The 27,322-nt window shown below is 39.2% G+C and overlaps 1 protein-coding gene across 1 annotated transcript in view; it reads right to left on the reverse strand.

The window, feature by feature from the left end:
* Window positions 1-127: 127 nt before the first annotated feature.
* The window catches only part of LOC136002096 (transient receptor potential cation channel subfamily M member 6-like), a 31,089-nt gene continuing 3,894 nt past the window's right edge, over window positions 128-27,322 (reverse strand). Inside the window, exons 4-18 of the mRNA XM_065656928.1 lie at window positions 24,835-24,969; window positions 24,274-24,327; window positions 22,059-22,199; window positions 20,194-20,328; window positions 18,885-19,165; window positions 17,641-17,869; window positions 16,895-17,050; window positions 13,957-14,091; window positions 12,793-12,921; window positions 10,435-10,699; window positions 8,387-8,404; window positions 7,577-7,718; window positions 5,544-5,743; window positions 3,083-3,215; window positions 128-1,331 (exon numbers count right to left, since the gene is read on the reverse strand). Coding sequence (XP_065513000.1) covers window positions 128-1,331; window positions 3,083-3,215; window positions 5,544-5,743; window positions 7,577-7,718; window positions 8,387-8,404; window positions 10,435-10,699; window positions 12,793-12,921; window positions 13,957-14,091; window positions 16,895-17,050; window positions 17,641-17,869; window positions 18,885-19,165; window positions 20,194-20,328; window positions 22,059-22,199; window positions 24,274-24,327; window positions 24,835-24,969 — 3,357 coding nt within the window. The remainder of the gene's footprint in view (window positions 1,332-3,082; window positions 3,216-5,543; window positions 5,744-7,576; window positions 7,719-8,386; window positions 8,405-10,434; window positions 10,700-12,792; window positions 12,922-13,956; window positions 14,092-16,894; window positions 17,051-17,640; window positions 17,870-18,884; window positions 19,166-20,193; window positions 20,329-22,058; window positions 22,200-24,273; window positions 24,328-24,834; window positions 24,970-27,322) is intronic.

Below are 27,322 nucleotides of genomic sequence, written 5' to 3' on the forward strand. Positions count from 1 at the left end.
AGGCACACTTCAGAAATTCCCTACAGCTGTCAGACCCAGCATAAAGAAAGTGAAAGAGTAGCTCTGCACACTCTAGTTACTATCGTCAACTGCAGCTAATACCTCCTGGGTGCAAAGGAAATATTTTTTAAATGTCTTGAGTTCCCCAGTAAAAGATACTGTACAGGTTCAGTGTTTTATAATTACCACCCATGGCCTTGCAGGTTTTCCCTCTTTTCTCTTTCTTAAAGGACTGTAAGCTGCTGCTCCTGCAGAAACTCCAGTCTCTCCAGGGTGGGCTGATGCAGAAGGACATGCTGCGTTTCAGCTTGTTCTGAGAGATGATGCTGCTGTGACGTGACCTGTCAGAGTTGTAGGAGAAGGACTTTGATTCTCTTATCTGGACATGCTTGGGCGGACTACCCGTGCAATTGCAGTCATTGTTATAAGTGGAATGTATGCACAAGGACTTCTTTTGTTTCTTCCCTGAGCTGAAAACCCCTTTTTCATCACCTTCAGAGAATCCCCAGTTCACATAACCACCTTCAGTTTCTTCCCTGTCATCAGAAGAAGGTGCTGCACTCTCTTCAATATTCAGAGATGGCTGGAGACCAAGAGGATGATCAGCCTCTACAACATTAGTCTTTTCTGACGGCAAACGAACAACAGTGTCTCTCTGGCTCCATTGATAATCTTCTGGCTCTTTTCCAATGTGGCTGACACTTCGCAAGTTTTGCTGGACTACATTTCTCCTTCGCAGTTCAGCTCTGAATGCATCTTCCCTGTACTTGGAAGGAGTGCTCAAGAAGGACAAATTTAAGGTTACATCCTCAGAGAAAGCCATTCCCTGATGGTCAGGTGGCACCAGCAAAAATTGTCCGTATCTAGGGGTTGACTTAGTCTCAGATGATACTCCTGAAGTGAGTGTGTCACTTTCTGTTTCTGTCTTTCGAGAGCTGTATTCTACCACCTTGTTACTCTCTGTCCTCAGCACGTGGTCTTTGCACTCTGATGGCCACTGACTCCTTACCAAGCTCCGTAGGAGGGAGGGTGGCATGCTGTAGTAGTGGTTCTTCTTGTCATACAAACACTCCAGGCTGCTCAGGGTCTTGGAGAAGAGTGCATTGCTCCAGCTATGGGGCAGCTTCCTACGAGTTTGACGTTTTGCATCAGCCAGGAAAGCTTCTTCCACCTGCAAAGTGTCTGCAGCTGAAAGTACTTTCAGGATGTCCACTGTCAGGGCAGATAGGTCTTGCAAATGTCCTAGCTGGCTGTCCAGGGACAGTAAAGATTCCTTGATATAAAATACTTTTTCATGTACTTCTTTGAGCTGCAGAAACATCTCCTCCACTCTAGGTAGAAAAAAAAAATAATTAAAGTACCAAAACACAGATCTTTACTTCTGTTTGCCAGATTGTGAAGGAAGCCATTATCACATTTCAAAAAGTCAGTGTTTCAAAGAGCCCTTTATTCTTTTCTAATGGTGACTTCCATTCCGATTAATAGCTATATTTGACAAAATCCATCCAGACTTACAACATGTTATTCAGATTACTGGGCCAACAGCCAGTGACTTTTAAAGAAACAGGCTTTTTGCTCAAGGAGTATCTATTTTTAAAATTACTGTTTTTCTACTAATGTCCATTCCTTGCCATAGAACTACTAAACTATGGACAACAGCACACAGCTTTGGAAATGCTGCATTGGCTATTGCTGTAAATGTAAAATGCTGTTAAGTATACTTCTTGTCAGCCAGTTCTCTGCTTCTCTACATTTCTTGTGCGAGCATGAGAAGGACAAGGCTCACACAAACCTACGGATACTCTTCCATTTCTCAAATACTGCAGACTGCTGGGAAAAGGGTCCTCCCAGTAACCTATTTGGCCTCTGGGAACTGATTCTATAGGTCTGTTGCCATCAGTTCTCTTCAGGTAAAACTCAACTGCCCAAAAAGCAAAGCCTTTTTTGCGGTCTTCAAATCCCCAGTGAACAGTGCAAGAGTTTCTTGGCCTGGAATGACATAATTTTAACCAAATCATTATCTTCACAGTTCCTGAAGATAGTCTCCCTGGTGCTTTATTACCAACACAATGATAAACTAGCTGGAGGCAATATGCAAAAGTTGCTCCTTTCCTTCGTCACTGCATAACTAAAAGATGTAGTATTTAACCAACAGCTAAATAAAATCAAATACCAGTGTTCCAAAATATTTTATTCCTCTAAATTAATTCATTGTATTAATGTTATGCAACATTGTGAAGTATGTTTTACCGTTGCACCCAGAAAAAAAATTCCTTTCCAGATCTATATTTATTCTTTCTGTAATCGATTGTGCAGCTTTTGAACAAAGGTACTTACTTTATTTCTTTTACAGGGGACATTCATTTTGCTTGTGTGTTTTGGTTTAGTATGCAGAAAATAAGACTATGAACAGGCAAAGATTAAGAGGCTATCTTTCTCTAGGCAAAGCAAATTTATTAGATGAGATCAGTATTGGCATTCAGTAAGATTTTTTATATTGCTCACTTTCTTTAACTCTTTCCATTAAACGTAATGGCAGCTTTGCTATTGATTTCAATAGAAAGCTAAATTAGGCTAATACTGAGAGTTTTGAAACCCCATCGACAGTTGTGTATTGACATTTTGCAAACCAAGACACTATTTGCAGATGGTTATATGGTTATTTCTGTAAACAGCAGTTACACTTAATCACAAGCAATACTCTCACAGCGTTCCTAACCTGCTGAGCCTTTAAATAAAAATCTGTATTTTATGCCATACTGTGGCACGTCTTTGTGGTGCTATAAATCACAAATCTTTACTCATCTGCAAAAGTGAAACTGAGCAATACCTTACTGTACCCCTTTAACCACCTGCACACTGTACACATCTGGGGATGTAATTCTGCCAGCAAGGCTTCCCAGCTAGGCCTGCGATGCAGTTTGAACATATACATTACCTTTCCATCATATTTGCAAGGCCTATGTAGTCTATTGCTCTTCATGTTCACAGTAGCTGTAGCCTGTTCCAAAAGCATTAGCTTCTCAAAGTCCTTTTATATGACAAATCTACACAAAGAGCACAACTCTGCAGCAAAACACACCTTTCTGTTGTCAGACGGATCCTTTCACTGTCACTGGAACTCAGGCTTTCGTTCTTCTCATGAAAATATTCTTCCACACACTGTTCCTCGAAGTCATGGAGTTTCTTTAACTCCTCATCACTCAGGTACAGCTCTGGACAAAGGAGGCAGGAGGTGGTATGAAGCATGCTGACAAATGCAATTGTTTATAAGCATCCATGAGAAAGAAAGAAAACTGTCAGAACAGATTTCCTCCCAGTCTCTTTACAAGAATGAAACAGACTTAACTCCATGAGTTTGGGCTTATGTATAAACACTCAATATGACAAATACATGTACACATGTTTTTTTTCTTTCCTTAGGCAGGGAGCAAAACCACACTGACAAAAATTCCAGTGCATTCCCTTTTAAAGCCTCAAAAGTACATAGGCAAATGGCAGCTCACAACAATGTATTTTCTCCTAAACTTTTTCCTGTATTTTCTTATACATGTGTGGATCACAAAACTTGTATATACATATGCAAGACTTACAAAGATTTCACTATAATTTGGTCCAAGCATTCATTGAGGGCTATTCACCTATAGCAATTACAATCCTTTCAGGCACTCAAGGCTACTAAGATTTTTTTTCACCTAATTGCTTCACATGTTTATATGTATAAAGCATCAAGCAAAATTACTGGGTGAAAAAGAACGCATTCAGAAGTTTAGAACTTCACAGCCTGGGCTGCTCATGATGCTATTCTTTAGCACACCAAGACTTCTCAGAGAACAGATTGATGATAAGTCAGTATGAAGAAATGCACACATTGGAAAGGTGCTTCTCTGATCCAAATTTGCATCTTCCAAGCTCCTTTTTCTTTCTTTTTTTTACATCCTGGAGTCCTCACTGTACTCATTAGTGGGGGTATCTGTGCCAAGTGTCACCACAGTGTTTGCTGCAACTGTGTGGTACTCGGCTGCAACAGACAGATCAGCAGGCAAGTCCCCCACAGTGTTCTGGGGCCCCCCTCTCACTCCGAATGAGACTGAATCACCTCTTAGGCTCTTTTCCCCCTTAACTCCTCTATGTTCTTGCCTCCGAGATTTCACTCTGTACCTTTGCACTTTCATTGATTTTCCACAGGGTGGCACTGGATCCTTATTGCTAAAACCAGTTAATTATAACCACACGAAAATGTAAGTTGAAGAAACTTACCAAGCAATACATAGGTATATAGAAAAGGGACACAAAGGTACATAAACAGGAAAAAAGTCTCTTTCTAAAAGGAGTGTAGGCAACACGAGCCCTCTTCTATCCAGGCGCTTTTAGATGTGCTAAGCAGTGTTTCAGTTTTCCTTGTGCCTAATGCACCTTACAAGTAAGACACCCACTGTGCTACGTCAGTGACTTATACTACGCATGCATATGAAATAAGCAGTGGTACTTCAAAGCACTTCAAAGGCAGGCTGATGTATCCAGTCGTGATGGAAGAGCTGAGCCTGGGAGCAGCAGTAAAGCAGCTCAGCATTGATTAGTTAAACCCATTTTTGAACTCTGTAACCACTTGTGAGCACGCCAGATATCTTCAGGGATTCATGTTCAGCAGAGAAAATCCTAGGCAAAGCATAACCCAAGCAGGGTCTGCTCACCTCTGTTATTAGGTATCAAGGATGTACGTTGCATCAAAAAGGATGAGGCTGCATAATACTATGTGCCATGTCTCCCAGTGTTTCTTAAGATAAGGCTACAGCCACCAGCTCCTCCTCATTCCCCTGCCTCACCCCACGAACCACCTAGCCCCACTATTGAACATTCATGCCCATCCCAACATCTTGTGGTCCCCTCCCTGAAATGGCTAGGGCTGCTCCTGCCAGAGCTGCAGGAGTTGGTGACAGTGGGACAGGGAACTGGCATCACTTTAAAGAGGCATTAGGAAGGACTCTGGGATGGAGAAATCCAGGTTGGGAAGGGTGAAGGAGGTGGGGTTAAGGTGCAGTGATGAGGCAGTGCAGAAAGCGAAGATGTGGTGAGCAGGTGAGAGGCCCATGTGCTCTCTCCCTGTGTCACCACAGCATCTCCTCTGTCCTTGGGCTCTGCAACTACTTTCTCTGGGCAATTAAGAAGGAGTTACTGGTCTTTTCAAGTCAAATGTACAGAAATGTATACCTCTAGTGTTGTTTAATTTCTTTCAAAATAAGGTTATTCCATCATACAGAAAAAGCTGCTGTCACTTTATTTCAGCTCAGGGTTATGACGTATCTTGACTGATGCACAGTGTGCATCAGAGCAAAAGCCACATACAAGAAAAAGCATTCCTCTAGACATGTTTTCCTACAAGAGTTCTCAGACAGGCAGTTTAAATTCAGCTTTGCAAATAAAAACAGCCTCCTACCCAGAGAACTTTTTTTTTTTTAAGAACTGAGCTACAAAGTGATGGGAGGCTGTCAAAACATTCCTCATCAGCTATTTCTTTAGGTCCCCAGCTTAGCTCTGCTTACTTAGTCCAACGTCACCTTCCTCTTGATCCAGTTCATTTGGGGGTCGATGGTGGAAGATGCAGTTTATCAGAAGTCCAATGTGGCTCAGAAGGATGAAAGGTGGGGGCAGCCATGGCTTCTCATGGTAGGTCATAATGTAACGGTACCGGTTGTACTTCCAGAGCTTGTTCGATATGGATTTCAAATCATAATAAACATTACTGAGAAAAGAGATAGAAGGGGAAGGAGAGTAAAACACTCCTGTGAGGAATACTCCCAATACAGCACAAGATGCTTGTCTACAGATCTAATCTGACACTGAAGTCCCATCCCACCAGTGAGGTAAATCAGCTTAGCAACTTTCATTTAACAAAGCATCATCTGCCTGCAGCTAGTGCACTGAGAATGAGATCTTCAAAGCTGCCTAACGGATTTGGAGATCCAATTCCCATCCACATTAATAGGAACTGGGCAAAAAATATCCCTGAAGTAGCTTTGAAATCTCAGCCAGATTATTTAAACTTTAATACATAGTCTAACTGGGAGTTCAACATTGTCTGCCTCTTTGGACTGAATTAAGTGTAGGAGTCAGGCTAAGGGAAGAGTGTTAACAAAATGGTTCCATTGCTCTTCAGTGCACTGCCTCTAAACAAAATACATGCTGCAAGACACAGCTACACAAGCAATTCTTCTGCAGGGTACTCTTTGGAGCCATGATATTACTAAATGTGACTGTTGTTGCACTGAATAATTTCCCTTATCTACTATCATAGGCTCAAGTATGTGCAAATAACTTCATGGCTTCTGGCACTGTAATTTCAGTTGCACCATCATACTACACACCCAGAATATAATCACAAAAACATCAGCTTTGCTTCTGGGAGCATAATTAAATATATTGCTCATACTCATTTTCAGTCCCACTTCTGGAACAATCAAATCACTAGACAGAAGCATTAACATATCATCATTGCTGAAGGTTTAAATCTAGAAATAATTCAAATTACAATTTCACAGCTGTGTATTAAAAAAAAAATTTTAAAAAAAATTGATGCCTTGCCACAACTTCAGGAAAGGGATTTCTAATTGGAAATGGGAATAGAGTTTTGATCATTCTGTTTTCTTGAATATTAATCACTACATTTCTTCATTTGTAATTTTTTTAATCTACAGCTGATTTTTTCTTACCCAGAAATACCAGAACTCTAGGAAAAAATAATTAACTACTTGGGTTAGACTGGTCTTTACTAATATTTTCCAGAACTTGATCACTACAAAGGTTTCCCTGTTAAAACTTGAAAGGTTAGAATTACTATAAAGACACTGATCAATTAGTATAGAATTACTATAAAGACCCTTCCTACTCTGGTAGCAGACATTAAAAAGCAGATAATTAAAAACACTACAGTATATTTCAGTCTAGAATACACCAAATTGCGCCAAACAACAGGAATTTTCAAATGTTTTCCTAAAGGAAGAGCATGGTCATACAAAGTCATTACCCTGTTCCCTTGAATAGCTTCTTTACTTATATGCCAAATTAAATCTTCAGCTGCTCTATGATGAACACTATGTAGGCACTCAGCAAAACAAATACAACTTTTAGGAACAAAGGACAAAGTACTTCAGAGCTGAATTAATGTTGCTTGTTTGACGACTAGAGTTGCCCACTTTCACAAAGTCAGATTCTGTTTAAATGGCAAAACACTTCAGGCATCTGCTCATCAGCCATTTCCTCCCACACTCTTGCTTCCACCATACTTTTTTTATTCACTGAACCCCCATGGAAAATGGGGTAACAACCACTATCAACATGTCCCTGCTGGGGCATTTTTGGTAAAAGACTTTTGCAGAAGTGTTGGCAGAACATCTATTAGTTGCTTTTGCCTTTGCAGCAACATTCTTCTGTGGAGACATTCAAAACCCGCCTGGACGCCTTCCTGTGTAACCTCATCTAGGTGTTCCTGCTCTGGCGGGGTGATTGGACTAGATGATCTTTCGAGGTCCCTTCCAATCCCTGACATTCTGTGATTCTGTGATACCATGGTACCTACTTAAAGAAAGCAATAAGCAAGTTGACCATGATGATGTACTGCACAAAGAGGTAGACAGCTTGGAGGAACGGTGTAAGGAAGGAGCCAGGAGGACAGTCTTCATTGGTTTCACAGACTGAAAGTGAAGGACATACAGAGCATGGTTAGCATGGAAATCAGATGAGAGCACAGCAGTGGCATGTGCTCCTCATTTGCCCCAGCAAGAAACAGAACAGTCCTCATTACTTTCACAGAGGTACATTCGTATATTTCCAACTAAAAAGTCTACCTCGACGTAAAGGGGATGTGAGACCTCTTAAGGATACTACTGCCCCAAAGTTTCCATTGCAATTCGGAAGCTGGAGACACCTTTTCATACATCTGTTCTTATGCCAGTCACCCCACCTTTTGTTAAGGGGAAAAATGATGCAGCAGAAATGTACTTGGGAGATGGCGCACACTCAAGCAAACTGAAATTGAAATCTTTGATCCTTAAAGCAAGTGGCAAAGCTTTCACTGGCTCCACTGTGGAAATGATACAGCCCAAAGGCTGCTTTGTCAGTACTGGAGTGTTATTCCTTTAGAGCTTCAGTAAGATCAGTTTGACTCAGATGCAAAAGGATATATGGCTACAAATATCTGTGAGATGAAGAAACAAATCATTGAAATTAAGGAATCCCTCTTAATCTTTTTAAATTGTCAGTGTCAAAATAAATACTTTTCAATCTTTATAATTTTTAATCAAATTTTACACCTTTGAGGAAATTTTTAAACACGTTTATAAGGCAGCAGCCCTAAATTCAGGACATATTCCGCAGCATAAAGAGTCATTAGAGAAATCATAGCTTTATTTGGGAAGTGTCAAATTTCTAAAGGTTTAGGATTAATAAGTGATTAAACGGATTAAACTGTGAAACTTAACAGCGTGCTTTTCTTGAAAAGAATTTTGACTTATGTAACTAAACACATAGCCATCATGTGACTGTTTCAGCAATAATAAGGGATGCAACACCTTAAATTATTTTAATGAATCAGATGTATGCTGAACTATGTATCTTAAATATCTGTATCTATTTGCAAACCTTCTTTTCTGTTTTAGGGACTGTTTTACTTGTGCCCATCACTAGCCAGCATGAGAGTGCCTTCCATCTGTAATGCTGAAATGCCTTCTGGAGTGCCTGGTTCTTCTCTCTTACTGAGCCAAGGCCAAAGCCATGATAAGGTTATAACATTTTTCCTACTTACATTGTTTAGTTCTATTTTTCCTGTGTTCAACTGGTTTATCTGTTTAAGAATGATGCCAGGTGGTTAACTCTTACTATGGTGAAAAACTTTTTTATTATTATTTTTCATTTTTGTTTTTATTCTTTCTTCCTTTAAGGCAACTTTGTAGTCCTTTCTCCAAGAGATCAGCAGCTTTGGATTCACCTAATTGGAAATTCGTTTCACTGCCAGATACCCTGACCACAAACTAGCTCAGTGTTAGCTCCTATGTGTTTTGGTCTGAGCTTTGCATTACACTTCAGTTGAAAAGCTAACACTGAAAGTTTTAAAGCTTAATCTTTATTTTAAACAAAGAAACTCACCTTTATTCATGCAGCACTACTCATTAAGGACAGATATATATATACTGGAACCAAAACTATTAAGAAAGAATAGACTCAATATATGGTCAAAAATCTAGTAGCCCAGAGTGGACATGTTTCTGCACGTATTAAATTTAAACTGCTGGGCTGTACTGTGAAAATTACCTACCGTCTATTTCTCCAGCATAGACCTCACCAAACATCATCCAGTAGGGCTGAAATACAATATCTCGTGCCAGAGTCCAAGAAGGAGGTTCCTCTGGGGAAAGGATTGCCTTCCGTGACACTCCAAAGCTCAACAGGACTATGGCCATCATGACAACAATATAGAACATGTTTGCTGTCTGGAAGACATGTTTGCATGAGTTAATTATCTGTGTTAATTATATGTAAAGGAGACATACATTTTAGGGAAGAGTGTCAATAACTGCTTTTACAAAGCAGAATACAAAAACATAGCTAATAATCCAATATGGTAGAGAAAATGAAAATATTTTATTTCTATGACCTGGACTACCCAGGTATTTTATAGAGGTTAAAGTCATCCTGAACCAAAAAGGCTGCAAGTTCTACTTGCCTCTCAAGTCCCTCTTAAGATCTTAAGCAAGCTTTGAAAAATGCAGAGACTTTATGATGGTGCTTTTCTTCAGTGGTTTTTCTTCCAAACTGAGAGCAAGGAATAACAGTGAAAATTACTTTGCCTTCTAACACTGCATCAGAATTACTATGCGAGACAGAATATAAAAGTATTAATAAGATAGTTCCCAATAACCAAGGGAAATTACAGCAGGAATCTGCAGATGTCCCTCAAGACTAGGCAGCAGTTCAGCAGCAGTTCTTATAGCAAAAGAGAAAAAAAAATAACTTTGATCTCAGAGAAATTTTGCCTGCTAAAAATGGGATATAATTATTTGAATCAAAACATAAAATAATAATGAGACAGTTTCCAAGAGCTAGGGGAATGATCCACAGTAGTGAGCCCATCTGCAAGAGACAGTGATTTTTCTTTCTCCTATTATAAAGCCGTATCAGAAACTCAGCTCAAATGCAACCCTTCTCTAAGGAATGAAGCAAAAATGTCTTTTGTGAATAAATTCAAATAACGAATAAATTAGAGAGAACTGAAACCTGATTATGGTCAACTCACAAACAGAAAAAGACATTATATTTTCAAGTAATACATTCACTACAAATTACTAGGTGACCTCTCTTTTGATCATAATTCTTTTCTGTCACTTCTGACCTCCACATGTTCCTCAACAGATGCCTTAACTACAAAAATATTGCTCCAAAGCACAATACTTACCATTTTCCCAATCATTGTCAGGTATGGGCCAGCATGCTGATTCACAGCAAAAAGATCAAGGAGCCGAGCATACCAAAATATTATATCCAAGCAGTAAAGCAGCCTCCCTGCAGTTTGAACAGGAGGGTTGGACCAGCGCAAACCAAAACCAATCATAAACAGGATGATAGCTATAGAATCAGTAAAATTCCAGTATTCATAAATCCACACCTTCACTTTTTGGCGGAATTTTCCAGGTTCTGAGATAAATACCTGAGTAGAATGTGGAAAAAAATCCCAACAAAACTCTGTTAAAATCAAAGATACATTATTTAACCTTTTCTGTCTGAACTATGTCATGATATTTGGGCATGAATCAATTTTTTCCTTTTTTTTTTTTTTTGCAGGCCCATGTACTGCATATTTCCATTCACTGTTTATTTAGGTTAGTACTTAATCTACAGTGTTATATTGCTAAAGCACACCATACAAAATAGGATAGCTTTGCCTATGGAAAAACAGATTCTGAGCCAAAACCGATTCACTGAAGAGCATATTCCTAAGCAGAAAAGAGCAGCCAGATTAGAACACTTATGAATATGTATCATTATAAATAAATGAGCATTTTCTAGAGGAATGGCCAGGACCTGCCAGAGCCCTTTAAAAAGCCCCTTGGCCATGGAAAGTACCAACTTAACCTTGCTGATAGGAAAATAACTAATGCTTTTTATTTCAGACTGAAAATACAAAGAAAGATCCTTGTATTCCATCCACCAAGGACACACTAAAAAAAGAAGCACTGGCAACTGGCAAGGTAAAGAATGAAATGTTCACTCCTTGAACTGTGAGGTGCCCCAAAGGGATTTTAAGCTTCACTGAGCAAATGTGTGAAGTGGAATCTTTGGGAGGCTGTAAATAAAACCTTTGCACATTGCACAAGTGACGCCAATTACGCAGTGCTATGTAAGATCGCACTGATAAGTACCAAGCAAAGGAAAGATTTTCAAATGTTACCCTTGATCCTGGAAGAATTTACGCACACAAACACATTAACGTAAACACCTGATCCTACTCAATTCAGCTGGACTAACTCACATGAGGAACTAGTTGCAGGATCAGGGCCTAAGGCTTTAACAATTAGTTGATACCATCTAGAGAAATAACGGTTTGCCGTTATATATAACAAGGCCCTCAGCAGTTAAGTAGCTGCACGTGTAAGACACAGTGTCCTACAAAGTCTTTGCCAGCAGATCAGAACTAGTACATGGACAAAGAAAATCAAGCAGAAGACACGAATTTCCAAGTCTCCAATGAATGCTAATGCTAGAAAGAACGGATGTTTCCACTGTCCCACCATCAACATAATGCAACAGCACAACAATGATTTTAAAAGTTCTTGCTATTTCACATTCAGTTTGTTTCTCAATTAGACAATCCTTGTGTAGATTTTTTCAACTTTATCTCATGCAGCCACAGAACTTGTATATTTATCCAAGCTTCAATATATTCCCAGCATCTCTGCTACCCCTTGAAATCCTTCACCTCCCTCATACTGATGTTGCAGTCTCCTGAGTGATCTGTTGTAACAGAATCCTTCACTCAGAACTGCAATTGGTTTTTTGTAGTTTTATTCCCCAAGAACTACAGCATTTTTACTGTTGTATAATAGACAATTCACACCAATATTGTTTATTATGTGCTGATCCTACAGTGAAGATATGCCTGATCAGACACAATAATTTGGGCAATACATAGCTGGATTTGTTCCCACCCTTAGGTTTGGACTGTAAGGTGTGTTCAGAAGCTCGGATCTAATTAACTGCAAATAATTGTGATTAATTTTGATTGGTATATCATTTTTCTGTGTTTAATGAATCCAGCATTAAAAGTTGATGGTGGCCTTTTTTCAGTTTTGTTTATAGATGTTCAGTTAGACTTGATGGAGAGCCATAAATTATTGTATACATAACACCTATTAACTGATAACAATGTCCACACTCAAAGTAAATATCTAAAGACAAATTCCACATTCATGATAAGAAGTGATCCACTCAAAAAAAAAAAAAAGGACAAGTGCCTACATTGAGGCTCCAAATCTCAATACAGCACAATGACTTTCAAGTGACATGCACATTACCACTGGCATTACACAAAAAAATAGATTTAAGAACAAACTTTCAGATGCGTTTTCAAAGCCCAAGTACTGGTCTTCAAATAAAAGACTTCTCAGAAATAAATGCCTTGTATACTTCTTTCCTGTGCTAAACTCTCTACAAAAATTGCAGGATTTGCATTCTTCAGTTTATGGTATTCTCTGGTTTATAATATAACCTCTATAGATAAGAAGTGTGAATGGAAAAGCTTACCTCCCTGACTTTTTCAATAGCAGTGCTGAAAATATAAATGATAACAAGCCACTCTTGCACACTTGGTCTTGGTTCCATCTTCACCAACACAGTGTAAGTGAAGAGCATGAGAAACACCATGTACGCCATCTACAAAACACACAGTATATAACCCATAGGCACAAAAACCTCCAACGAATTTCTGCAAACATATTAACAGGTGATTAGCCTGACTATATGTATTGAAAGTACAAGGGCACTGTCAGAATTTTGAGCCCAAAAACTTTCCTCCAGTTCTCCAAATATTTTTTGTAGGAATATCCTTAAATATAATTTGGAAATTGGTGCTTTAGTACTGAAAAAATGGGAGCAGAAGATGAACTATTGCAGTGCAAGCTCACCTAGACTCCAAGTTCATGTATAAGACAGGCTATTATATCTGCCATCATTACTTGAATGTAAAGGCAGTGCTATGCTTTTATCCTAACCTTCTGCTGGAGCAAGTAAGCGCTCTCAAAGCTATATGAATCCCGGTTTGTTAATCAGTGCCTCCCAAAACACAGGAAGAACAATATCAGGTGGAAAGCATATATTTTTAAGGTACCAGAACATGTTAGAAACGTATTTGAGATAATAGATTAATGACCTATAAAGCAGTTAATCACATCCTACTAAAGGAGTAACAGTTTATGTACAGGGTGGGCTGAACCAACAGGCAGCCTGATGTCAAACACCTTAAACTATACTGCCACGGGGTCAGTTACTAAAATTGACTTAATAAATGCATATTTCTGTAAAACAAATGATCTCCCATAGAATAATATTTACTAATTCAGAAACAGTTCCTAAAGAAAGTGACATGAATATCTCTAAGGTATTTAAGGCCAGCTTCAACTTTATCTCTACACTTGCAATTGAACATTTTAAAAAGCTGTGCTTGAGGTTTTATTTAGTTCCTTATTGTGGTTTTTTGTTTGTTTATTCATTTTTTTTAATACAGCTGCATTATTTTAGCTGAAAAACTTTCTACTTAATTGTGAGACAAATATTCAAATGTCTTCCCATCCACTCCCACCACTAACTGGCTGCAAATCGATGCTGGCTGCAAAGTAAAAGCAGCATCAAGTGGTATTTGGAAAATCAAAGGACGGTTTTGGCAATCCAAGTTCTAGCATGATGACCAACCGTGTGAAACCAGAACTTGACAATTGGTGCGTTGTAGAACTCGTAGATTTTTCTAGTTCCAGGAAGGTTTCCTTGTCCCTTGTCTACTTGGCTTTCATCAGACTTTTGAGCAACCTTCTCCACATCATAATCCTTCTTTAAAAGAAAAGAGCACTTTTAAAAGGAAGAAACCATGGGCTATGATTGCAAAGGTTATGTTACATTAGAGGGAAGATAGGCAGAGATGTTTGAGCTTTGTTCTGGCTATACAAACCATTAATGTAGCTTGATTTTGATTGGTTACAACCATCTCAACTGCAATAATTAACATGCACAGTTTACCACTACAAATACACATTTAGGGTTTGCTCTTATGACTACAGTCGGTGGACTGGGCACCAGCAGACCTGAATTCACTCCTGTTTCTGACACATGTTTCTTTAAGCAAAGTCAATCACTCTCTGTCTCACTTTCCCCATCTGTGAAATACAGATAAATGACAATGCCCAATACCAGGTAACTGTGTTAGCTAGAAGTCCACTGACAACTGTGGCACATTCTGAAATAAGGAAATAAGCATCACACTTCAACTCCTGTATACAGTTGCACAGAATATGTCAAGACAGTGAAATTCTAAATACAGAATCGAATTGCTATTTTTGATGTATTATATGCCTGATTAGAAGACGAGGAGGAAATAACTACTCTCTTACAAAGATCTGCCTACAAAAAATACAGGTGATTTCTTTATTATCTTCAATAAAATAAAAACAAAACAAACAAAACCCCACAAATAAACAAAAAAAAACAAACAAAAATTCACAAACAAACAAACAAAATACAAACACACTTGATTCTGTGTCCAGAGTTTGACACTTGTCCAAGCACCCCTCTGAAAGTACAAATACCTGATTGCTGCCAAAACCTAAGAAAGGCTGCAGACCCACAGCAGTGGGCAACAGAGAAAATCAGAAGGTGCTGAAAGGGGTTTTCAGAAATGAAGGAGAGAGGTCTGGGCAAAGTATTGTACAAACAGCTAATAGCTGGGCAAGGCTGAGGGAACCAAACTACCTTGTTCAGTTTTGTTTCAATGCTAGCCAATTGCCTTGGCTAATATCAATGCTAAAACTTACTTCTACTAGACATCTACAGTATAGTACGTTTTATGTGACATATTTATCCCTACTATACACCATTTCCTTGAATTACCAAGGGAAAACTGATTTTTTTTTTTTGGTCACATTAGACTCAGAAAAGTGCTAAACCAGAAAATTTGATACACAGAATCATCCCAGTGTGTTAACATTGGATCCCCCAAGGTGAAGGAGAGAATTTGTCCCATGAAAAAGTGCAATTTCCAGCAGCAGCAGGTCATTGGAACTTATGACTGTGTGTGAATATTGCTCTACATGGCACAAGTATACTGCTGAAATTTTCTGTGGGTTTTCTATAATATTTCATAACAGAATATTTTTAAAAGGCGGTAGCTCAAACTTTCATTTTAAACAACACCCTATATTAGATAAAATCAGAATTTAAGATTATTGCTAGTGCAGGAGGGAAGCAGCCATGTCTGAAGCAGGTCAGAACACACATTGCTGTGTTGCTTTCTACCAGACTGCAGGGGTGGTCCTACTGCAAATAATCACAATTGGCCTGTCCTCCATATCATAGCTGCTACCTAACCCCACAAAAAGCATTTTTAACTGGCTATATTAGACAGGCACTGCAGGAGATAATGGCTTTGAGCATTTTTCTTCATCAGAGAGAGAAAACTCAAGCGTGGCATTGACAGGCCTACCATACAGCTGCAAAAGCCCTCAACAACACTCCACTCTCTTTTATTTTACACAAACTGAAATTAACCAAGAAAGTCCCAAGCAATCTACAATGCTTGTCTGCTGTAAGATAAGCAGAGCAGTGCAAAGCAAAAAAGATTGGCTGACAGCTCTGACTTGACAATACTATTGTCAGAGGTGAGCACCTCACAAACATTTACCCTTTCAGATAGAAATTCTCTGTGTCTGTTGCCTACCTCAGTCTGAAAACATTTGGAAATTTTCAGTTCAAAGAATGCTTCACGGAGAATGAGAAAAAGAAAGGACAGGCAATTCTGCTTAGAAGAAGCCTGAGGGAATTCAAATTTTAAAAGGCAAAACTTCACCTATGGTGGAGACTCTGCACAAACAAGCCTAAGAAGGACCTTGTACAACCACAGGTCCCTGCGGAGTGTTTCAGGACTCAGTTCAGTCCTGAAAACCAAGAAACGCAGTGCTTCTGTTTTGCTTTACATGGCATCTCTGCTAGGCTCAAGTGATGCAGAAGTAGACACAACTTGTTTTTCAAGAAGGGCAGAGGCTAGACCTCTGGAAGGGCTATGATGTAATTCAAAAAACAAAATGTCAAGGAGAGACTAAGAGCGAAGGGTGGCCATGGAGACGGGGAGAGGCTGTGGCTGAGATGCAGGGCAGAGGCTGCTGGAGCAAGGAGTGAGTTGGAGAGGACAAGACCTGGACTGCCTCAGTTCTGCTGTTTCCCTGCTTTGGTCAGCTCGACCAGGCAACCTGAATGGAGTTTTACAGTTGTGATTTTGTATATGATATGAAACCATTCTCGGATTATTTGGTATACAAGATTACATAGGTATTTATCTGCAGCTTGAGTAGACTTTGTGCCCTAAAATACCTGTGTAACTGACAGGTAATTATACTGCCATCATAATTTTGTGAGGCTGGGAAGGATTTTCTCATTATGACCAGAACAGAAGTGACACCCAGTACAGATGAAGTGACTTTTCAAAGGTCACTTCAGTTTCTATCCAAACCAGGGATCAAACCCCTACTTCTTGAGAGTTTAGCCCCAACACTTCCAACTGATCACCTTTTCCTCACTCCTCAGGATTATACTGCGGTAAACAGACAGACTCCAACACACAAATGACTGATCATCACAGACTAACCAGAGACAAGGCATCTTTAGAGCTGGTTGGGCTCTGATCCCCATGATACCATGTGAACTGGTGGAAGTCTTGAGACTGAGGCACATGAGACATTTCTGCCTTGCTTTTAAACTCCAGCATCAAGATGGTGGGAGGCAGGAGAATACTCATAATGACCTAAAAGAGAGACATGAAATTAATTCAGCAGTGATAACGCAGACCCGAGGCCATAGTCAGCTATGCATGGTGCCAGCACAAACCCAACGCAATTCCACTGGTCTTGGAGGGAGCCACTGGTGCAGGGGATCTCTGTATCACACTCCTATAGCCTCCCAATAAATGTGTTGCTCTTGACTATTTTGTGGCTTTGGAGAGTGTCATGGTATCTGGGGATACTTTAGATACTGCACCCTATGTCCGGAGGGCACCCTTCCCATCAGCAGCTCTGCTGGAGAACCAGCAATGCAGGGCAGAGAGAGCAGGTGGGGAGGGACTGAAGGGTGCTGAGAGAATGGGTATAGCAAAAAAAAAACCCAACAAACCCTCACAAAGTGCATTCTCCTCAGGTCACCCTACAACTGCTTTTTCAAAGAAGTAAAACAGAAGCAAGTGTTGTCTTCCCTCCCTGCCTTTCTTTTCAGTCCCAGATGTGCACAATCCTAAGTACTTCTGTCTGAGGCAGCATTAGACACGTTCATGACCATAAAGACATGTACAAAGCATCTAAAAAGCATCTAAATGCTCAGAAAAAGATAGAGTGATGTTGCCTTAAACCAGGAGTTCTTCCGCATCTTCAGGCGTCCCATCCACATATCGGTCAGCAGCATCTGTGTGCAAGTATGGGAAATGAAAGGCCGCAGCCCCACAGACACTGCTAGTTTTAAGCAAGTTGAGTTGCTCCAGTTCTTCAGTTCATAGGTCAGCAACTTCATGGCCATCTGCTCATTTTGTTTGAATGCCTTCTCCAAGACATCCAAGGCAAGCTGTCCAAATTCCCTAGAGCAGAAAGGAATTAACAGTTAACATAACTGCTGCAGAGGTCAGTTTGAAAACTCCATTATCAAAAGTTCAGCTAACAATCTCAGTAGGTATGCCTTCTCTCATTTTTCCCATTGCTTTATCAACATATCTAGTGAAAAATAATTTGGGGAGCAAATCTAACTATTTAGTCCTAATCACAAGATTTAGAGTCATCTAGATTTTTATTTTTTTATTTGTTTGGTTCTTAATCTCTCTCAGCGATCAAAATGGACCCTATGAAGTTGTATGCATATCTTTCAACAATAGACTCATTGCCACTGTGGGAAAGTACTGCAGGCAGCTGCAAAAGCCTCTTCTTTTACACTGGCTCTTAAACATCTCCATAGGGAAGACCCCTCAAAGAAGATACACCCTCCTCTAAATTAAGATTAGGAACTGCATGCAAAACAAGACTGCACATCCTATTGTACTCTAAACCTGAAGCATGATGTCTACAAAGAAAAACTACCAGAAAATACAAACATGAAACTACAAGCATGAAGAAAATTCTTGGTCTACTTCATTTTTTTTATTCACTTGGTTATTTCAGCATGCATTTTTTCTTTAGGTGTTACGCAGAGCAGGATTTAAGCACTGATTTTCCTTTGCACATTACCATATGTTACAGATATGAAAAGCCCAATACATATGTGCCATATGGCTTTTTAACAGGTTGAACTGGAAGAGAAGCTGTAAGGGAAATTTCAGTCTTCCACTTGACCGATTCACAGCGAGCCAGACATTACTCACCTATATTTTAAGTTTCAAATATGCAACTAGATAACATGCTAATAGCTTTCCTTTAACTCTTGACCAGACTGCATACCCATACATAGCTCCATTATATAATAGGAAAAGTGGGAAGCAGAAAGTATTTATTTTACACTCTACAGTACCACTAGCCGCACAAACTCTTACTGGATTAGGAAAATATCTAACCACTCTAAGCAGTGCAGAACTTTATTAACTGAAGTGAAAGGAGAACCCATACTTTGAGTACTTCTTGAGTTCTTCCGAAGTGTCGTCCACCATGTTGCTCTGTTTAGCTTCACGTGCCATTGCCCTGTAGAGTTTACAAGCCACAACGGCTTTTACCATGGCTTCCTCTCCATGCTGCCAGAAGAACATTGCCATCTTCTGCCTTTTCATTAATACTGCCCAAACCAGAAGGTCGTTATAGGGGTAGATAAAGCCAGATGACTCATAGTTCTCCACAAAGTTTATATCCTCTTTCGGTTTCTTCTTACACTTATGGAAAGCAGTGGATCTTTCCTACAAATTTGTTTTTCAAATAAAGAAAATCTCAATGAATGGTTGAGTTTCAGATTCATATAAATAAAACTGCATGCAACTTGAATTGCAACTAGTAAATGATTCTATCATAATACACATTTAAGTCATAAACCACAGCTAGGATTACATTCAGATTATCAGTGCTAAGAAGCTGGTAACATTAGTGCAGAACAAAACACTCCTTGCTCTGTATCTATGCCATTTATAGCTTCCCCTTCCACGGTGATACCAAGATCATACTTTCATTCCCTTCTTGTAGTTATGTCATGACAGGAGAAAAAGCAATCAGTAGACTGAAACATACACCATGGACTTGTGATACTTAAAATATAATTTTACTGCCTGCCACAAAGGTAACGTAAACTTGCTATACATTCGTATCTGGATATTTTTCCATTAAAGGCAAAGTCTCACTGGTATAAGTGAGGTTGTCCCAGTGCTATAATGGGTTTATCTTGGCTCAGGCTAATTCCAATAAAGCCATTTAAACTCATTCTACTTTATGTTTTGTCTGCCAGATATATATATATGTGACAATCTTTGCTCTGTTATCATTCTTTCTTTGAAAGAAAATACTCTGTCATCATTTTCCAGATATCAGAACTGTATCTTTTCTTTGCAGGCTTACTGTAGTTACTTTAATAAGCAATCATGAGAAAGCATCGGGAAAGTCAGAGAATTCCTACTGTTGCTTCCAAATAAGAAGAGCTTTCATCCAGGCTTGATGTTCAGAAATTTCGTGATATTATGTTTCAGTGAACAAAAGGCCTTAGCAACACATGGGTGGAAGTTAAAAGGTATCACAGGAGGAGTCTGAGCTTGATTTCAACACTAAAATTGCAACACCTGTACTTCATGAACAATAAGCAGTAAAATGTTGCTTCCGCTGGAATTCAAATAGAATTATGTTAACTAAAGCCTGACCAACATATGTCTAAAATCTCTCAATAAAATTATTAGCAGCCAAATATGTCCTAAGCAAAGCCTAGAATAAGCAATTATATTACCTTGTATTTGTAAGGCTGTGCTGTTCTGAAGAACTGAGAATGCAAAGTACTTTCAGCAGATCCCATTCTGCTACCCGTCTGATTACTCTGATGAAGGGAGTGAGACAGACTCTGCGAAAAGCTGGAGAGCACTCTCTAGATCCAAAGGCATACCATAAAACACAAGGAGAAAAATGCAAATTAGAGATGAAGTTTGCCTGTATTTATCTCTGATTGCAATGGTGTGTGGAGAAACTGATGTTATTCAAGACTAGTGCGTCAGCAATCACTAGAACTACCACTGGAGCTTATACCATCAAGGAAAAAATAGCCTGTTTCACATCTAACTTTATATATATATATATTTTTCTGAATCTCTCAATTCAAAATACTCATTTCCCCAATAGCATCCAACAATTACAACAACAGGACTTGTACCAGATTGGAATCACCCAACTTGGAAGCTCTTGCAAATTCCTACCCTTATAAAAAGTGACATAAATCCTTTAGAAGACAGAAGTTCTCTGAACTTTTTGCTGACCATTTCCTCTGAAGGATGGCATGTCTAGAATCCCTGGGCATTTTGTTCAGTGTTGACGGAGAGGGAATAATGCTACCAGCTGAATCACTAACTATCTTCCCTGAAGTTCCTAGTTACACGATTATGTGGTTTCATTCATCTCTGTTAAGGTCTTATTTCATGAGGATACAGAGAAAAGTATTACAACTGCTCAAATATCTCTTTTTAAGCATTGTATTAAGTCAGAGATACCCAGAAAGCTCTGCCTGTGTGTTTCTATTCACTCTAAGAAATTATTTCTTCCCATTTTCCCTGATCACTCTGAGGTACTTCTACTAGTCATGAAAGTAGTATGTTGGGATGAGAGGTTTTTGTTGTTTGTTTTTTAACATATGGAAGTAATTTAATTAAAATCTAGTTCTATTCCAAAAACCAGGGAGAATTCTGATGTGGTAAATCAGCTGTTTCTGTGATGATGAGAATGATATTCAGCTAATTTATTGAGAAGTTTAGGCTATTTTCGGGCTACTCGTTTTGGAAAGTCAATGAGGAAAATGGAAATGCCAGTATGTTTGCACACTGTTGTTCTGAGGCAGTTTGTTTGTTTGTAGAGGTGATATGCTACTGATATGCAGACATGGCACAATGCTATGCCATACAGTGAAACACCTTAGGCATCTAGAAGGTGCAGAATGGCAAGCATGTCCAAGCACAACCCTCTGCCTGAACAAAGCCACTGCACCACAGGTGCAGCCTAGCACATGCAGCATGAGACTTCCCCTGTGATGACCAGCACATCAAGGAAAAAGCTCTGCCAGGCAAACGTATCTCACTGGCCTGGGCTGGAGGATGCCCCATTAGCACTTCTAAAAGGTTAAGACATTTGCTCAAAATCTGGGTCAGGGGTCTCCATGTTGCTCTTCACTATGTCATGCTGACGTGCTCTAAGTCTTGTTCAATGCCTGTTTAATTCAGTATTTCTGTAAGGCGGTTCAAGTTGCAAGAGTAGAAACATGCAAATGCTTTGCAAAAGGGAAAACGGTGGTTGGTACAGCCTTGTTGATCTTTACTGATGCATGACAGACAAAGAACACAACACTACTACCGAGCACAAAGGTAAATTCACTGAACAAATAGTTAATTTAACAATCACCGGTGTTCTCGGGGGGCAGGAAGTAGTTTGGCGAGGGATGTCTGGTTCATTTGCAATCTCTCCACAGTTGGCAAACAGGTTCATAAAGCAGGCAAGCATGGCCTATATTTAAGTGATACTCTTCAGACAAACCACAATGACAACCTGAGCTACTTTCAGGTGTCATGTTTGGCTTTTCTTGGTGACCAATGGTAGTCATTTCACAGAAGTTACCTTGTGTTTTCTGTAGAGATCATTGTACAGAATTCGGAAATGCTTCCTTGTGTAGCTGCTCCGATAAGCTCCACCAAGGAGGTACTCTATCACCAGCCCAATATCAATCAGTGATATCTTGTAATCCAAGGAAAGGGTATTCTGAAACACCAAATGTCACAAGCATTTCATGATGCTATTATATGCAACATTCAACATGTCAGAGCCCTACCACTATGAGGGGAGTCTGGAAGAAAGTGGAGCTAAAAGTTCCTACATCTCTCAGGAAAGTGCACACATTCATTAGGCAAATGAAATTCCTCTAGGAGGGAGAACACAGGCACATCCACATTTTCAGCCTGAAAAGTGTGATGTCTACAGTCCACTGCACCCACAACACATGGGGACATATATTGCAATGTTCACAAGACCATCTGCATTCGACAGCGACGGTAATGGTTCTTCAGGTCAATCACCAACAGCCAGAGAGATTAATAAAAGTCGTCTTCTTCTCATAACAAGAGAAAACTAGTAGGGTATGATTTGCTCATTAAGCCAATTCATTAATTAAAAATGAAGTGGATGAAGCATGTACTTAATGTTGTAGAGTAATTCTTGGAGACTGGTAATCTCTCGTAGAGGCTCAAGACTCTCTCATCACATCTCTTTAAAGGACCACTGCCTGTTCTGGGGAACAGAAGCCACCAATATGCCGAGCACTCTGGGGCAAAAGTATATCTCACTGGAAAGAGCTTGCCACCTCTGTCATTGAGCGTTAGGCAAGTATTTCTGACTACCTGTACTTGTAGATAATATTCTGCACTAAGAAGCACATTTTACACTTTCAGGGAAGACTGCCATGTATCTCCATTCAAATGTAGCACCAGTAAAGCTGGTCACACTAATGGAGAAAATACTGGGAAATTCACAGTCACATCACCCTGGTGGCTGTCCTACCTACTGCGGTACTGTATTCAATAAGAGTGCAACTGCTCAACCCATTCACAGAGCACTTATGCATACTTACAGAAGTTCAGGTGAAAAAGGCTTTTCAGTGTTTAGATCTGTTTGCATGTCTAAAGTGAGTTTAGCTTACCCAACAGTGTAGAAAGTTTTGAGACTGCGCACCCATTTTCTACCTAAATTCCCCTATTCCATATAAGTGCCAAATGCTTCCCTTTAGATCACACCCAGAGTTTTTCCAGAGTGTCCTTAGATATTACCAGGCTATGGGTTTTAGGAGACGAGTCATATCAAGGAGAAAATCTCTTCAGTATCAGTGAAAAAGACAGACTTTTCAGCCTGGAAAAGTTCAATGTATTTTCAACACTGAGATTTTCCAGATCTGTCACATAAATTAGATCTCAAATACGTCCATCAGTACGGGAAAACACAGAAAGTAGCTTGCTGTGGAGATCAGATTACCCTACACCTATCTACAGAACCATAAATGGGACTGACATGGAACTCACTCACAATAGGAAGATAAAATCACAATACTTGAGACCACAGAACTCTGCAAACAGTCAGACTTACCGTTACATTTTACCTTAGCATTCATACCCTGGAAAGAATTAGCCAATTGATCTAGTTTTGGATCTAGGCATCTCCTGCAATGGAGAATAGCTGCAGAAGGAACAGCTCATCCCTTCCTGGCTAAGCAGTGCTGTGAGGTATAATACATAACAGAAACACAAAATAAATTGACTGTGTAGCTAAGTCATGAGGCTGACAGACTAAACTACTAACAGAGCCAGTGCTCCATGCAGTAGTCATCCACTGCCACCTTCTGTTCTCTCCAGCACATTATAATAATATATCTTGTCGCAGTATCTTTTTGTTGCTGCTCAACAAGGGGAGACTTTTTTAGCTTTGGGGGAAAAAAAAGAAAACCTTAAAGCAATGAGAATAATTACGGCACTAATTCACGAATTCTTCTTTACCATCATTTCATAATGTCACTTCAGTAACTTGAGAGAGTCTGATCTAGATGAACTGCTTGGCTTTGAAATTAAGGTACAGGACCTTTGGGAGCATTCAGTAGTAGTGTGCTAGTTAATTGCCTAAGGGGATCAGTGGGATGAAGATAAAACCATTTAGTAGATACAGGAGCATAGTAATGAACCTGTCACTTCTATTCATAAAATTCCTCTGTATTACCTAATAGTAGTATGCCAGTGGACACTGAAGTTGTAAGCTACCATCTTTGCTCTCCAGCCTTTCCTGTATCTATTACCTGTTTCACATCTTGAACTAGGTGATGCAAAAGTAGATTTGATGGTCCTTGCTTCTGTGGTGTGAAAAGAAAAGACAGTAAATAAACACATCACTCTGTATTAGAAAATAAATACTGCAAAAGAAAAGAGCTAAAGGATCTTCAGCATAAGCTACACTCAAACTCTCCCCACAAACCTGTTCAAAAACATTTCAACACCAGTCTGCAACACCTCTACTATCTTAAATCTTGACATATTCTAGAAAGAAGTTGGTATCACTTAGTTAAACAACATATCATTTTCAGGAAGATAAGCATGTATCACATACCAGATTAAAATCAGAATGTATTTCTCATGAGCTTTGGGTGAGTACTCAGTCTGATTCATGTCAATTAATTGAAAATAAAAAGCTTGGATACCAATCCAAAAATCCAACATTACAATAAAAAGTGATCAAAACTCATTAATTTTTAATTTTTTTTTTCAAAAATCTTTCATAAAAATGTGGCTTAATGAAGCAAAACAGTATTCTTTCTAGGCATCCTTATCTAGAGCTGTACACTGGGATTTCAAATACTCACTGTATTGTAGAGTTCTTCCAAGCGAGATATGGTAAGAAAACAGTGCATGTTCACTCCATGCTCTATTAAGAGCTTCACAAAATCCACACGGTCCATCACTAAAGCATCCAGCATTGCCTGTTCCAAGGCACCAACCTCCAGAAGGACAGAGATGAAGGAAAAGCTTAGAAAATTATTATCTGCTTTTGGAAATAAATAAAACATGCCTGAACAGCTAGAGATTCCTTTATCACAATGATTTGTCTTCATGTATATTTAAAGTGCAGAGTACAAAAGAAAAATATGCTGGAGGAAGCATCTGTGTAAAAACTCCAACCCAGAGGGGAAGTAAAACGGAGTCTCCATAACCCAAATGTCTGTAGAGACTTTTACAAGTCTAACCTTACAACCAGACTCTGATAATACATTCCCTACTCTTTAATTCACTTCAGAAGCTAATGTATGATAACGCAGGGGGCGGAGGGAAGCCCTTCTTTTTTGACATATGACAAAAGCCATTTCAAGGTACTGTATTTCAAGATATCTCTATAGAACTCGAAGTTCTTTAAAGCAGACTTCTTTTCAAATATGAGAGAGAATCTGCATTAGGATAAACTCTCTCAAAGACACCATGAAGCAGAGGTCTATCTACAACAGTGTCCAAACAGTGAAAGCACGCTACTCACGGCACATGCACAGAGCTCAGCAGGATTTCTACATGCAAAACAGCAAGGGAGTTGGACATATGAGGTTCATATAAATCCATATAAAGAATTTTTACAGAACATGTATGCACAGAAAATGCAGTGTGGTGAGCAGAATGAGGGCTCTGGCTCACAAATGGGGCAGGTGCTAGTGCTAACTTGGCATGTGAAGTTAGTCCTTTCCATGTACTTAAGTATGGCAGAAGTGATATTACAAGATGAGCAATAAATGTTACAGAATTGTCACATGTGAAAAGAAAACTTGTGCCCTGTCCCTGAATTATTGGTGTTTCTTCCAGAAATACCTCAAAGTGACCATTCTTGTATTAAATTTCCTCCAGCAGTCATTCCTTGTGCTGGCAGCATGTCTAAAGAGGTTTAGACAGCCCTCTGCTAACTACTGGAATGACATTCTTTGTTGCAAAGTACTTTTGAGATTGAGCTGACATTTAAACAGAAACATAGTTGCAGCAGGTACAATCTTTACCTTCTGAACTTTTAGGATCAAAATTCTAAAAAGAAATGGCAACAACCTGTGCGTAATTGTGCATGTTCCCTTAAAATACTTAAATAGATAGAAAAATACTGAGCCTGCACTGAAAATCACTTAAAAATTTCTCCTGAAATATCTAATTCAAAATTTGAACACACAACCACAATAATCTTATCCGAATCGTAGCTCCTGGAAATTGCAGGTCTGGCAGACCCTAACAGTCAGAGAGGTACTCCTCTTTAATTAAGAAAGCAACTAAGTCAAAAGCAAACTTTAAAACTCTGCTTGTGCATTTTCTTTTTTCTTCTTCATTCTAAATTCTTTTACAATGCAAGAAGAAAATATTGTTAACATTTTTATCCTCCTTAGTCAAAAGAAAAACTTTCAGGAATATATGCCATTCTATTTTTTAGTTGGAGAAGCAACAAGAGATGTAAAGCTTGTTTTTTACAAGCTCTTTACATCTTACTTGAAGAGGAGAACACACTCATTATTTGACATAGACTTTTCATTCAAAATGGTGCTGAACAATTGCACTGAAATAGGTATGAACAGGTACATAGATCTTTTTCAAACAATCAGAAGTAGTAGGGGAACTGCCAGTGAATCTGTAAGGCCAGAGGATGACCCAGCTATACAAGAAACATGCAAGGAGATAAGGCTACTGCAGAAATGGCAAATTAATTCATTGCCTCACTGCTCACTACAGAACATGTGAGGAAATGTCCTACATCAAAGCTGTTCTTTATGGCAGACAAATCTGAGGAACTGTGTCAAATTGAAGTGTCAGTAGAAAAGATTACAGAAGTAATCCACAAAGTGGTAGCAAATTATCTGGACCGGGTGGTATTCACCTAAGAGTTACCGGGGAACTGAAGTACAGCAGGAATCAGCCTCCCTAACAGCAGAATGGAAGATGGTAGAGAATATGCGAATTGTTGAAAAAGACAAAGGAGTGTACAATTTGTCAAAGTATGGCATATCAATACAGCTAGAACTTGGTAAGGACAAATATAATGAAACTACAATAAGGAATAGCAATAATAGCAACATGGGTAAATCCAGCAGAGTAAGAGGAAGCAAGGAAGTTGTTTTGTAGAATGAAATCAGAACTCTACCAGAATTTTGGCAGGATAAGGTTGTTTGATCGACACAGGATGTTTGCATCCCCACAAAGGCTTTTGATGATGGCTTTTTTGAAGGACTTCTAAACAAATTAAGCTGTCACAAGGAAAAAGGTCCTCCAATTGTTTAACAATTGAAAAAATGGTATGGAAAAGGATTATTAATAGTGGTGGGAGACCAAGAAAAT

Source organism: Caloenas nicobarica, chromosome Z (assembly GCF_036013445.1).
Source record: "Caloenas nicobarica isolate bCalNic1 chromosome Z, bCalNic1.hap1, whole genome shotgun sequence".
NCBI classification, from domain to species: Eukaryota; Metazoa; Chordata; class Aves; order Columbiformes; family Columbidae; genus Caloenas; species Caloenas nicobarica.